At 43.8% G+C, this 13937-nt stretch overlaps 1 protein-coding gene across 1 annotated transcript in view; it reads left to right on the top strand.

Annotated features, from left to right (window-relative positions):
* Nucleotides 1-13396, top strand: part of LOC147709559 (fucolectin-1-like) — a 124386-nt gene extending 110990 nt beyond the window's left edge. Inside the window, exon 4 of the mRNA XM_086926044.1 lies at nucleotides 13228-13396. Within this exon, the coding sequence (XP_086782170.1) occupies nucleotides 13228-13396 (169 nt within the window). The remainder of the gene's footprint in view (nucleotides 1-13227) is intronic.
* The last annotated feature ends 541 nt before the right edge of the window (nucleotides 13397-13937 follow it).

A 13937-nucleotide genomic window follows, 5' to 3' on the forward strand; every position in this document is an offset into this window, starting at 1 on the left:
GATTTCTGGATTAAAGGGGCAAGGGAAAGGTTAGTAACCCTACTAAAGTTTCTCCTAGGTTCCACTTTACTGGGGCCAGTCAGCTTAAGGTTCCCATGGAGAAGCTGTAGTTCCAGCGGGACAGCCAGATGGTCAGACCAAACCAATGGGATAGGTGGATCAGTTTTTAGTCTAGGGTCATTTGAAAACACCCCATCCAAGTTGTGACCCGCCTGGTGGGTGGGAAATTTAACCAACTGCTGAAAGCCACAGGCGGATAAAGAGTCAAGGAGTGTGAGGGAGTCTCTGGAAACAAGATTGTCCAAGTAAAAGTTTAAGTCCCCCAAAACCGTTAATTGGGCAGAACCAAAGTAAGGTTCCAGGATGTTAAGCAAGGACTGGCTGAAATCTGTTAGGGGACCCAGGGGTCTATTAATCAGTATGCCCGTAAAAGGGGCATCAGAAGGGGAACTACTTGAAAAATGAAGAGCTTGGATAGAATCGGACAGACCAGACAGTGCAGAAGTGCGGAAATATGAGATGTCTTATGGAGAATCCCTAAGCCACCTCCTCTGCGTCCTACTCTATCCAGCCTGTCTAGCGCATATCCTTCCGGAATAGCTGCCACCAAATTGGGGCCAGAAGAGTCCGAAGCCCAGGTTTCAGTGATGAACACCCAAGCGGGCTTTCTTATCGAAACAAAGTCACTGAAGTCTATGTTATTTTTCACCAGGTATCTTACATTAATGAGGAAACCACTTTCAATCATGGAGCTAGAGATAAAAGGTGAATATATAGGAGAGGGAAGCTTAGGGGAATCAGCTGTCGACGACTTGCAATGGCTAGCAAAGCAGCCGCAGCCAGGGCAGTCTCAAAAAACCTCCGGAGGACAGGTAAAGTGACACAATAACCGAGAAGGTTTATAGGCGCATATGTCCTGATGGGAGTATTTAAAAATTACGTGGGCAGCCGAACCAGGTACGCTTACCTTCCCGAGAGTCTCGTCCATTAGCCCGTCCTTAGCACGGACGGGCGCAGATGGGCGCAGACGGGCTGGACTCTGGCGTGACTCCGGCGTTACTACGGCACAAACGTTGCGCGCAAACGCGGCGCGCTTGAAGGGCCGCCTTAAGTGCAGGTATAGCCAGTCCTGGTGACAGCTAGCCTGCTAACAAAGATGGCGTCGCCAGGCGTCCACTTGTACCCCCAAGATGGCCGCTACAGTTAGAGCATGAAGCTGGGGACCCGCCAAAAGGGGTGAGAATGCCAATTATGGTGCGTGAATGAGGGCGATTGAGTTAAAATCCGGGGAAAAGTGCAAAACAGAAATTTAAAATAAAAGACAAAACAGGTATTATTAAAAGCGCTTCGCATTTGGCAAGGGGAGCCTAAAGCGCGCTACCAGCCGCAAGAGTCGCAAGGGTTATCTTCTCTAATGAGCCTGCCTATACTGCCCACCTTAAATGCAGGTCTAGCCAGTTCTGGTGACAGCTAGCCCGCCAACAAAGATGGAGCAGCCAGGCATACACTTGTACCCCCAAGATGGCCGCTACAGTTTGAGTCTGGCTAGAGGTCCGGCTAGAGTTGTGGGGGTCAGTTCAGTACTGCCCACCTACCTATGCTTTCACCTGGGATGATAGCAATGGGGGTGAACTGATTCCCATCATTAATTGGTAGTCTCTCATTGGTTTTTCTGGGTCCTACTAAAAAGTTTAAGGAGCAATTGCAAGATCCTTCTGGAGGCGCTAGTCGCAAAGGACTGCTTTCGCCCAAAACTGTGGACAATTAGTATGAAACCATGCTGAACAGTACAGGGGGCGGCCATCTTAGAAAGCAGAGTGCAGTCAGCCAGGCGACAATAAGAGTTGAGTGCAAAACTTATACTGGAAAAGATCACAAAGGCTGTCAGATACTGCACCAGGACCGCTCCAAGATCGCTCGTTAAAACAAAGAAAGCGTGCACAATATCTGCAAACGGCGCCAACCCTAAGTTGGGAAAAACAGCAACATCAAGGCAGCCACAAGGCGAACAGTCTACGCACAAGAAACCAATACACACAATGCAAATACCTGCTGACACACAGACGGGAAAATGCGCTAAAGTCAGTAGATCAATTGCGCAGATAGACTGAAACCACAAGGAGAGCGGAAATAAAATATCCAGGCGGCGGCTATCTTAAGTTGGGCAAAATAACATCATCGAGGCAGCCACAGAAAAACAGCAACACGCACAGGAAACCAGCGCACAAAAAGCAAATCCCCACAGTCTCTCAGACAGATGAATCAGCAAAATCAGGAGAGCAACAGCCGGGTGCAGACCGATCGACACCAGAAAGAGAGACAATGAGCCAGTCACAGAGAAAATAGTCGGCCATCTTAAGTTGGGCAGAACAATAACAACAAGGAAGCGGAAATAGAATATTCAGACGGCAGCCATCTTTGGTGGGGCAAAATAGCAACATCAAGGAAACCACGAAGAAACAGCCACAAACACAAGTAGATAACGTGGAAACCCGCTGACACACAGCCAAACATCGCACTAAAGTCAGGTGATCGTTCGCAAACCGCGCCACAAGCAAGACTGCAATAGCCCTACTCAAAAATTTCGATCAGATGAATCTGTCGGGTGTACACAACCCAAGCCAACAAGCAAAACAGTGATCCAAAGAACAGACAGCCCTCACAAACAGGTCCAACAACACGCAGCCCAAGAACTCGACCGAACCTGCGGAACAAGAAAGAGGACGCAAGGGACAAGGTCTGCAGCCTCAGGAAACTGCAGTCAAAACGGACAAAGACCCAAGATCAAGCAAAGCGCTAATATCCACAGCGGGCAAAAAGACAATAAAAACAACAAGTGAAGGCGACCAAATCAAAAGCCCAGCACTTAAGACCAAAAGCGAAAACGAAAAAAGGTTTGTGATTGTGCAGACTGCGCAATATGGCAGGGAGTGACAGGAAAGGGCCCAACAACAAAAGAATCCAAAGGCAGACACCACCCCAGATTCACCATTCAAGCAAAAGGGGGACATCAATGCCACACTAGATAGTATTCTTAAAAAACTAGCCGATGTCCTCAACCTGGCTAAATCAACCAAGGAGACCACCGACGCCGTTCAACTGGAACTCGTGGCATGCAGAGCAGACATCCACACGGCCAACAACAGACTATCTACAGTCAAACTGAGAGTGAGCAACATCGAGGACAAATCACAATTAGCAGGCAGGACAATGGGGCATATTGCCAAAGCAACCACAGATCTACAAAAACAAGCCGCCGACTTCGAAGACCGACAAAGGAAGGGGAAAATAAGGAATCTTGATATTCCTGAAGGAGAAGAGGATAAAGCAGGCAGCTGCGTGGCCATGCTGCAAGATTTAATCCCGAAGCTAACGAATCTAAAGTTTGACAACCCCTTCGAGGTAGACAAAGCATACAGAATCCCAGCGCAAAAACAGAGCAACAGACGAACACAGAGACCGATAATTTGTAAGCCACTGCTATCGCACCGTGCAGAAGCCATATTTTGAGTAGCGAGAAAGACCGCAAACCTAACTTGACGAGGCAATAAAATCATCCTAACGCAAGACTTCTCCAAAAACACAGGAGACATAAGAAAAGGCTTCCTGGCACAAAGAGAACTAAGAAGTAAGAACATTGCCTACTCATTCGTAGGACCTGCAAGGTTCAGAACAACAAACAATGGCAAAACTCTAGTCTTTGACAACCCGACAGAACTATCAAGGTACATGAGAGGGCCTTTACCACAGGAAATGGAACTAGCGACCACATCATCAAAAAGAAGGGCGTCACAAGACAACGAAACCGAATAGCAGGAAAACTCAACATTGCACCAAATCCAACACCCCTACCTTATATGAGACTCTACCAAAGGCTCACAAGAAGGCATGAAAGTACAAAAGAAGCAGACAACAATTCAGCGGGTGTTACTACCCCAAGCAGAGAAAGTCGAGCCCAAACAATCACGAACCAGCAAACATATCTACCTCATACAAAGAAACTTAGCTAGACTACTAAGCACGAAGAAGAGCAAGACTCGAATCTACCTCGACAGAAGAAAAAAGAACTCGAAACCGAATGGCACTGACATCAAACGAAGTACATCAAATGGAAAACAGGAGACGGTCGAACAGAACCCCGAATAAGACGCCAGGCGGAAATGAGCGTAAACAAAAAACAACATATCCTTTGAAATATACATATATATCGTCTTTTTTCTTCCCTATCAAGTAAGACACCAACCAAACTAAACATAGTCCCGGGATAGCAGGAGCAAGGACATTGCTGTTGCACCCTTCCAAAACAAAGAAGAACAGGGGAGGAGGGAGGGAGGGGAGGGAAAGACAGGGGAGGGAAGGGGAAAATGTCAGTCATGGTATGTTTATGTGTTATGTATTGTCAGTCAGTATCGTCCTGTAAGTCATGTGAGTCTTTTTTACATCCCAAGCACTACCAAAGACAGAAATTAAGACCAACCTTAGCAGAGAATGACCTAAGACCTTCCAACAAGGGCGTACACAGCATACTCTTTCCAAGCACCCCGTCAATCAACAGAGCAACCGTCACATCAAAGCAATGAACAATAAAGCGACACTTCAATCCGACCTTAGGGTCATATCACTAAACATTAAAGGACTGAACCACCCAGTGAAAAGAAAGAAGATCCTAGACTACCTAGCAAAAACGAAAGGTGACATCATCCTCCTACAGGAAACCAAACTATCAGAAGAAGAGGCGAACAAGATCAAAGCGTGCTGGATAGGCTACACAGCTAACTCACCAGCAATAGGGGAAAAAGGGAAGTAATCACCCTAGTAAGTGCTAACTCAAAATAACAATCGAGCAAGTAGAACATGACGAAGACGGCAGACTCTCACATACAAGATTAAACAAGGACAAGAAATAATATCGGTATCCAACATCTATGCACCGAACACAGATGACAAGGAGACTAGAAAAGTACCACACAAACAGCCTTAACATAGTCGCAGGCAACTTCAACCTAGTCCTAGACCATACACTAGACAGACAGACACACTCCAAGATAATACCACATACCACCCACAATATCCTGAAAAACCTATGCAACAGACTTCAGCTACAAGACCCGTGGAGACTACAACACCCAGACACCAGAGACTATACCTTCTACTCCACCCGCACAACACCTACAGCAGAATCGACTACATCCTCATCTCTGAGTCACACACACAGCTGACAGAACACACAGACATAGCAGCCAGAACGATCTCTGACCACTCATGCTTCAGCCTTCACATGTCAGGTAGACACAACAACCAAACTACCCGCAAATGGCGATTAAACAATATAACGCTAGCAAAGAAAGGAGACAGAGAAACAATCAAAAACTACATAGCAGAAAACAACACGATTGAAACAAACCCGAAAATCCTCTGGGAGGCCCTGAAGGCGACCATAAGAGGGCACCTGATCGAAATCAAGGCCAGGAGAGACAGAGAAGAAAACTCACAGTTGAACAAACTGGAAAAGGACATAAAAGTCCTAGAAGAAAAACACAAAGCAGACATCACAAATCCAGATCTCCTTCTAACACTATCATGCAAGAAATACGAGTACAAAAGAATACTCACAGAGAGACATGTGGATCAGGAAATACAAGGAAATCAATCTGTGCGAAGCAAACAAAGCAGGGAAAATATTGGCATTGCATCTCAAACGCAAACAAAGACTGCACTCCATAGCAAATATCACAAACAAACAGAACAAAACAAGTACAAGTCACTCAGAAATACTGCAAACCTTCAGAGAGTTCTACGAGGAACTCTCCACAAAGGACAGCAATATAGATGAAGCAGGTACCACAGAATTCCTAAAAAGACTCAACCTACCCAAGCTTCTAGACGAGGAAGCGAGACAGCTGGGCCAAGACTTCAAAGACGAGGACATAGCAAACGCCATCAACGCACTAAAAAACAACAAAGCACCAGGACCAGACGGCTTCACAGCACCCTTCTACAAAAAATTCAAATAACTACTCAGCCCAGTCCTAACTAAAGCTTTCAATCAATGCTCAGTGGAGGGGACAGTACCAGAAACAATGACACAGACAGATATCATAGTCATCCCGAAAGAAGGTAAAGACCCACAATGGCCCAAAAACTACAGCCCGATCTTGCTAATCAACCTTGACTGCAAACTCTACGCAAAAGTTCTTGCCACCATACTCAACAAATTCCTACCTCAACTAATCGGAAATACCCAAGTAGGATATATGTATCCAAGAAGTGCAATTATATGTCTGTCAGTATTTGTACCGTGTAATCTGTAAATACCAATAAAAACATTTTTAAAAAAATTTAAATAAATTTACTTTCTACCCATCTCCCTACAAAACCCACAACCAACATCAACATTAAATAGATTTACAATGAACATAAATATTTATCAATTAAATAAATATAGTTTATGACAAGCTAAATATAAATTCATTAAAATTAATTAACTTCCCACCCTTTACCCATATTATCCGAACATACCCCACCTATAATGTGACTAAAAAACAATTAGCACAATTAAATTAATTATCCACCTATGTGGATGTAAGCCTTTGGCATAAAATACGGTACTAGTAGCAAGTGTATTGATGGTTCTTACTTGTCCGATAGTATGACTATGTAAGTGATAATATGGGAAGTGCAAAATAATCATGGGTGTTTACGGCTATTTTTCCATGACAGATTGAACTTATCATGGCTCCATGAGTACTGACAATACGGAGGATCAGTTTATACATATATCACATATTTAAACAAGTTGGATTATATTATTGATGAATCTTATATTAAGGTAAGATTCGGAAATGCATATTCTTGGGGTTACCTATTGTAAGGGGTCTAGGATGCCCTTAGTGACTAGATAGTTCCTAATTGAAATATCAATTTACACCTTTTCCATAGAACGATGCACTCTGCGAAAGCTGTGACTGTAGAAGTGTAGTGCGCAATACGTTGCAAAGAATGTGAGCAGGAATCATTAATGCATTGCTTCTTTGGAGATGGTGTTGTTTGGGATAGTATTGACACTTATTTAAGTGTGGTTTATGAGCAAGGGATTGTTTTAATGTGTACACATGGGTGTTTGCTTGGGGTTCAGCCTGTTTTTCCCCTTTTTTACCGTACTTATTATTTTCAACTTGTCTTATAATATACTGACAAAATCACGTGGCGTCTGTCCTTTTTTCCTTTGTGTGTAACACAATTATGATTGAAAAAAGGTTATCAATGATGAACCTTAAGAAACGCATGACACACTTAGGGGCGGTGATGGTGGTCAATGTTTATGTTTATATCACACTGAAGGATGAATTAACAATATATTTGTAGATGTATAGTAGTTAGGTACATTGTAAAGTGGTGAAGACATATAGGTTATGGCTTGCTTTTTATGTATGATTTACAGCCTTGAGGAAGCCTGCATAGGGCGAAACGCGCGTTTGCTGTGTAGAGCATTGTCTTTTAAGAAATAAAACTTGAACTGTCTACACAGCATGTCTCTCTGGGAATGATAAAGATTGTTCCGACAAGAACATTGATGGAGAAAAAGGACAGCACAGAGGATAAAAGTGATTACATTTGATGTGCGCTGGTGGTTTTTTTTGTTATTGTGACATTCTGCTGCAATTGCTCTGGACAGGAGGTCTCTTTGATGCTTTAGGTGGATGTGCATCAAACACCAAGGCTGCACTCAATATTGAATGTGTCGAACCTAATATGTGATTGAAGTGTTTACAGTAAGAGGATGCCAATTGATGTGCAGATCATTCTATAGCAAATCCACCCTTCTCTGTGTTCTGTACAACATTTTTAACTTGATATTCTCTCTCACCACCTTTCGCAGGAACATGGAAAGGTCTTGCACCTGAACATGCACACTCTCCACCTACATATGTGAAGACTGAGCAACAACAGCTGTGGGTGTCTGATCTCTCTCCTGAAGTGTGCAGCATTATCTTGGCCGCCTTCTGTTCCCACATGGAAAATGATTTACATCTGCTAATGGGATAAATTTGTAGTTTGTGGTGTGGTACCAAACCTGTGGATCCTCTTTCTACACCCTTCTCTGAAGCCCTTTTCTTTGCATCATCTTTTGCTTGGAAAGGCCTTGGTCTGAGCACAGTTAAAGGGTACCTTTTTTCCATTTCAGCCTTCCTGTGGTTGCTGGAAAAGCCTTTCCTGTTCAAGTCACCTGTTGCGAATCTTCGCCTGAAAGGTTTACAACAGGTTTTGTCCTAGGTACTTTATTCTGCCCAATGTGAACTTAATTTAGTTCTCAGCTGTCTCATGTGTTCACTAGTTGAGCCTATGCACAGCTGCCTTCTCATACTGGGGACCATCAAAACATTCTTTCTTGTAGAAATAATATCTGACTGAGGGGTTAGCGAGTTGTAGGCTCTTTCAGTTTATCCCGGTACACAATCTTTTTCTCAGACAATTTGGTCCTTAGGACCCGTACCACTTGTTTACCAGAGGTGATTACCACTTTTCATGTCTGGCAGACCATCAAATTGCCTACCTTTTTAGCTCCCACTCATCCCAACAAGGAAAACAAGGGATTCCACTTTTTGGACCCAAAAGCGTGCTATCATTTTTCATTGATTATACCAAGGACTTCCAGGCGGACGATCAATTCTTTGCTGCCTTTTCAGGTAAGAAGAAAGGCAAGGCAGTTCACAAAGGAACCATCTCTAGATGGATCATCTTCTCTACACCATGGCCAAGAAGCAACACCGTGAGGGCATGCAGGCTCATTCAACAAGATCTAAGGCCACAAAACACTACATCAGCAAGAGGCGTCCCTGTTCTGGATGTCTGTCAAGCAGCCATGTAGGCTTCACTGCACACGTTTGTCAAATATTACAGCTTAGACAGTCAGGTCCAGCGAGATGGGCATTTTGCCCGTTCAGTCCTCCACGACTTTTTAATATAACAGCCAGCAGACCCACCTCTGGGGAGAGATTGCTTTGGTATCAATTCTACGGTAAGGAATCTGTGGCTAGATGTCTTTATCAGATGAACTAGCCACTTACCTTCAGTAATGCCTTTCTGGTATAGACTATCTAGCCGCAGATTTCTTACCAGTTCCCCCATCCTCCCTCTTCTGCGAACTGTGTATCTAACACTTAAGAGATCCTTTTGGACCTCATACTGGCACACTAGTTGTTAGACCTGGCATCATTGGCGTGGGCCCCCTTCCTATTTTCTCTTCCTCTCTTTTATGTTGGCTGGATTTAGATGCTCTGGGCTCTGTGCCACTGCTAATCAGTGCCACAGCTTGGATGCTCTCTGTGAAAAAATTACTGTATGACTCAGGATAACCATAATGCCTAGATCTGAGTAACATGCTTTGATAGTAAGTTAGCCTCCATTTCACTGTCGCTACTGTGAAACGATCCATTCTCATAGACTAGCATGGGCTGGTTGAGAATTACCTTCTATCTTCCTATCTAACCCCAGGAACCTGATAGGAACTTCAAGTTTAATATTTTTATGCTCAGGACATTGAGAAACACATTTTAGTAAGGACCGTTGATATATCCCATGTTGGGAAATGCCTCTTCTGAAAATGCTGTGGTTTCTTGCCTAAGCGCTACTGTAGGCTTGGCGAGCAAGTGTATTGGCAGTCTGGTTTTGGAGCAGCAGGGCCAGCTGGGTCAGACCTGGCAGGCAAGAGAGATATGTAGTCAGGACATGGGAAGGGGTGACTCTTTGATCAGAGCAGGGTCTTGCCTGGCAAGGTGAATGATGGTGCCACCTCGCACTGGGTGTCTGATAACAGACCCCCTCATGCTGAAAGAGCAGGATGTCGCATCATAAACCAAGTGCTCCATGACCCCACCGAACTGGTTCTGGCTGGAGTCAGTTAGTTGTGACATTAGAGAACAAAGGCTTTTTAGGTATAAAACGCTGAGCTGGAACTTTGTCCAAGTGTGTTCCTTCTGGATGTCAAGACGAAACTCTGTCCGAGTGAACAGAGGAAAGGACTTTGAAACTTTCACCAAGCTTGCTGAAGAAACTTCCAAGGGCCTGAATCGAGAGCGTCTCCTGCAGAAGTATCAGGGACATTAAACTTTACCCCGTCAGCTGTCGGAATTCCTGTTCAAAGAATTCTGCTTGCAGGTGAGGCCTCGGTCAAGTAATCCGGAGCCTCCGGTTCTACTGTAAGGGCTGCAGACTGAACCTATGAAATCTTTGCTGAATCTGTGTGGGCCGCTTCAGCTAAGAGAGAGCTGCTGCCGCTGAGACCCCACCTGAATTTGAACGTTTGAAACTTTCGCTGAATCTGTGCGGGCCGCTGCAACTAAGAGTGAGCTGCTGCCGCTGAGAGCCCGCCTGAATTTGAACCTTCTAAATTGTTGCTTAATTTGTGCGGGCTGCTACAGCTAAGAGAGCTGCCGCCGCTGAGAGCCTGACTGAATTGGAACTTTCAAGACTTTCGCTGAACTTGTGTGGGCCACTGCAGCTCAGAGAGATCTGCCGCAGCTGAGAGCCCACCTGGAAGTGAACCTTCAGGCCCTTCGCAGATTCTGTGTGGGCCGTGCCAACTTTGCATCACACTTTGTTCTGTGGGCCACCGCAGCTAAGAGAGATGTGCGGCCGCGGAGTGCCAATACTTTTGCCAACTTTGCATCATCGTGATTCGTCCTGTGGGCCGCCGCAGCTAAGAGAAAGCTGCTGCCGCTTAGTGCCCGCACCTTTGCTAACTTTGCCTCAGTGTCATTTGTCCTGTGGGCCATAGCAGCTAAGTGCCCGCATTTTGTTCACCATTGTTCAGCTTTTTTGCTATCATTTCATGGGCCGCCGCAGCAAAGAGAGTGCTGCTGCCGCTGTGAGCCCATCACAGAGCTGCAAGACGAGAATCATTGTGGGTGCATGCTGCGGACCTCTGCAGCTAAGACTTGTGGTCGCTGGGAGTCCGCATGTTACCGTCTCTGCTTATTCGAGAAGCTGCGTGCTCTGTCCCCTTTCAACTGGAGATAACTGGTGTGCAAAGGGTTGGCTAGGCCCTGGCCTTGAACTCAGTCTTTGTCACGTTCTGGTGAACACATTATTGCCTTTTTGAGTCCCTCTAGTTTACGTGCATTGTAGCTTGTTGAAACGCTTTGAGAGTTTCAAATTAAGCTTTTAGATAGATATATAATTTTTCTATATCTACCTGAGTTGTGTCCTTTTGTGGTGTTGTTACTGCCTTGTTGTACATGGTCATAAATGCTTCACACTCTGCCTAGGAGATAGGCCTAACTGCTCATGCTATGTTCCCACAGGGTTGAGCAGGGGTTGTCAAAAGGGTTAACCCATTTGTCCTGACTTAGGTAGAAGGGTCTCTATTTGGACATTGGCGCCAGACATTGCCAACAAGAGACCCCCATTTCTAACACTAGTCATTTCTTTTTATTTTGGTCTGTGCTTGTGGTGCGGAAAAACAGTCCAGCATGCTGGAGTCTGGATTATATAGTCACCACGCAGATTCCATGCAGAGCCGAACAACACTACCTACAGGTGTGCTTGGGGACTGCTAAAGTTTTTTGGGATTCAGTCTGACACCTGGTGAATATTTTAATGTAAGGAATCTGCGGCTAGATAGAGTCTCTACTAGGTAAGGCATTACTGAAGGTAAGTAAGTTGTTCAACACTTTGTATGTACATTTTACATCACAATTCAATCCCAATACACCTTCGCCAGGAGCTTCTACAGCATAATGCATCAAATCATTCAGTGCTCCTCGGATGCACAAAACCCAGAGATCCCTATATGAAGTTTAGTGACGTTTGATGAACAGCACCTGATATGCCCATGTGACACAAAATACAGTGCCCCCTCAGGCCCATCACTGCATGCTACTCTAGATCACACCACCTGGTTCTCCTCTCAGATGCCTCTCCAGCAAAGCTTTGCTGTACATCCCCTTCTGCTCACCTGCTGTCACCCTCAGCTTCACTGGTGCTCAACCCACGACTACCCTGATGAATCTTACTTTGTCTCCATGGCACATCATGCAATGCTTTGCTGGCGCACTTCTTTAGCTTCATAGTTATGTAGATTTATAGCATTATTTATGGTTATTGGTCTCTTTGCATTAACCCCTACAAATGTACTTCTGTGTGTGTAATTTCAGATGTATGTCAGTCAGGGTCATTTTGGCCTATAGGGCAACCAGTGAATGCCCAATGGGTTGGTCTGACATGTCATTGTGTGGGCTGGTATTTATGGTCTGGCGTGACAACGCTGCAGTCAAGAATTACTAGAGAGGGGTTCTGGCTCTTCCCATGTGTTGGGAGCCAGGAGTGCATGTTTTGGTCGGACAGAAGTTGTGTGCTTCAACAAAAAAGTGCTTGCCCTCAAGATAGCTGTGATCATTTTGCTTATTTTGTCCAGAAGCCTCAGTTGGACTTTCGGTGGCAAACTTAACATTGTAATGCTATTAAAGTGTCTTAGATAACTAGATAATTGATGTTGTACTCTGGCAGCACCACAGATGGGAGGAGAGCAGTCTTTAACCTACATAGATTTTTAGGTCAAGCTTGACAATGCAACTTTCACATGAACTTTTAACCAAACCCTTTAATTATTTCACCATCCTTTTCTTTTACATAAAAACATAATAATGGCATGCTATTTACTTGTAATGCTTCGCAATACCATACAGCATTCTTTTAAGACAGACATTCTGGCATTTCCAAAGCTTGTTTCGTTGATTGTGGACCTGTTTTATGGTCTTCTGGGCCGGTTTTTACTGTCCATTTCCCTGATGATAAAAGAAACATTGCCTGTAGTAAGCTCAAATCCATGCAATCTTGCACACCTTGCGAAACACTTACACAGTGTGTCATTACAAGTTCAAAACTGCTCCAATTTACAAATATGGGCCACATTCTTCACCTATCTAATTCATTAATGAGGGATTAATTATACTTTGGTGTCTGTGCCTAATTATTGTCACAGTTTGACCCTGATGTAATTTGAACTTGAAGAAAATGGTTTACATATGTTAGTCTATGGACATGTGCCTTTTCTATGTGTGCATGTATGTCATTAGTCTCTGTATGAACAATTCAAAAATCAAACCTAATTTCTTTGTCAATGCTTGTCCTCAAACAGCTTTTGGATAAATTAATGAAACACAGGAAGGCAGATTGTTACAAACATCAATGAGTTAATTCAGATTTTCCTTTTTATTGGTTCCCCAGGTGCGGCTCCATTTCCATCATCGAAGGTGGTAAAACCCTGACCTTTCATTGCAAAGGAATGGTGGGCCGTTATGTGAACGTCGTTACACGAAACCGAAAGGAGTACCTCACGCTTTGCGAAGTAAAGGTCTTTGCTGAACCGGAAACAGCAAGAAGTTCTTTCAAATAAAGATATTTAATCAAATCCCTATTAGCTATATTCATTTAAACTTATACAGAAAATGGCATATTAGTGAGCTATTGAATCAATGTATTGAATACACAAGTTGTTCTGTAATTGCTGGAACAAACTGCTAATTCAAATTACCGCCCTAAATTTTTGTTATTCATTTTCTGTATTCATTTTTCTTCATCTGATTAAAAAATATGTTGAAATGTTTCTTTAAGTTTAATTCAATTAATATATAGCTGTAAAGGGTTTTCCATTTTAGTAGATGTATTCTGTAATACATATATACGTAATGTAACCACAAACTGAATAAGGAAAGTGTTAGAAAACTGAGACACTAAAACACTACTTTTTCAGTGGCTATACTAGATTCTAATAAATGTTAACCCAATCACAACCTAAGGTCCGTGAGAAATGATGTAATACAAAGAGAGTAAAGGGGGAGTGAGAAAAGATTCAACAATACAGCAACACAATTTAGTGATTGAGGAAAATAGGAAAGAGAATTGAAAGACAGACTTTAACAGGTAACTCACATGTG

Source organism: Lissotriton vulgaris, chromosome 6 (genome assembly GCF_964263255.1).
Source record: "Lissotriton vulgaris chromosome 6, aLisVul1.2, whole genome shotgun sequence".
NCBI classification, from domain to species: domain Eukaryota; kingdom Metazoa; phylum Chordata; class Amphibia; order Caudata; family Salamandridae; genus Lissotriton; species Lissotriton vulgaris.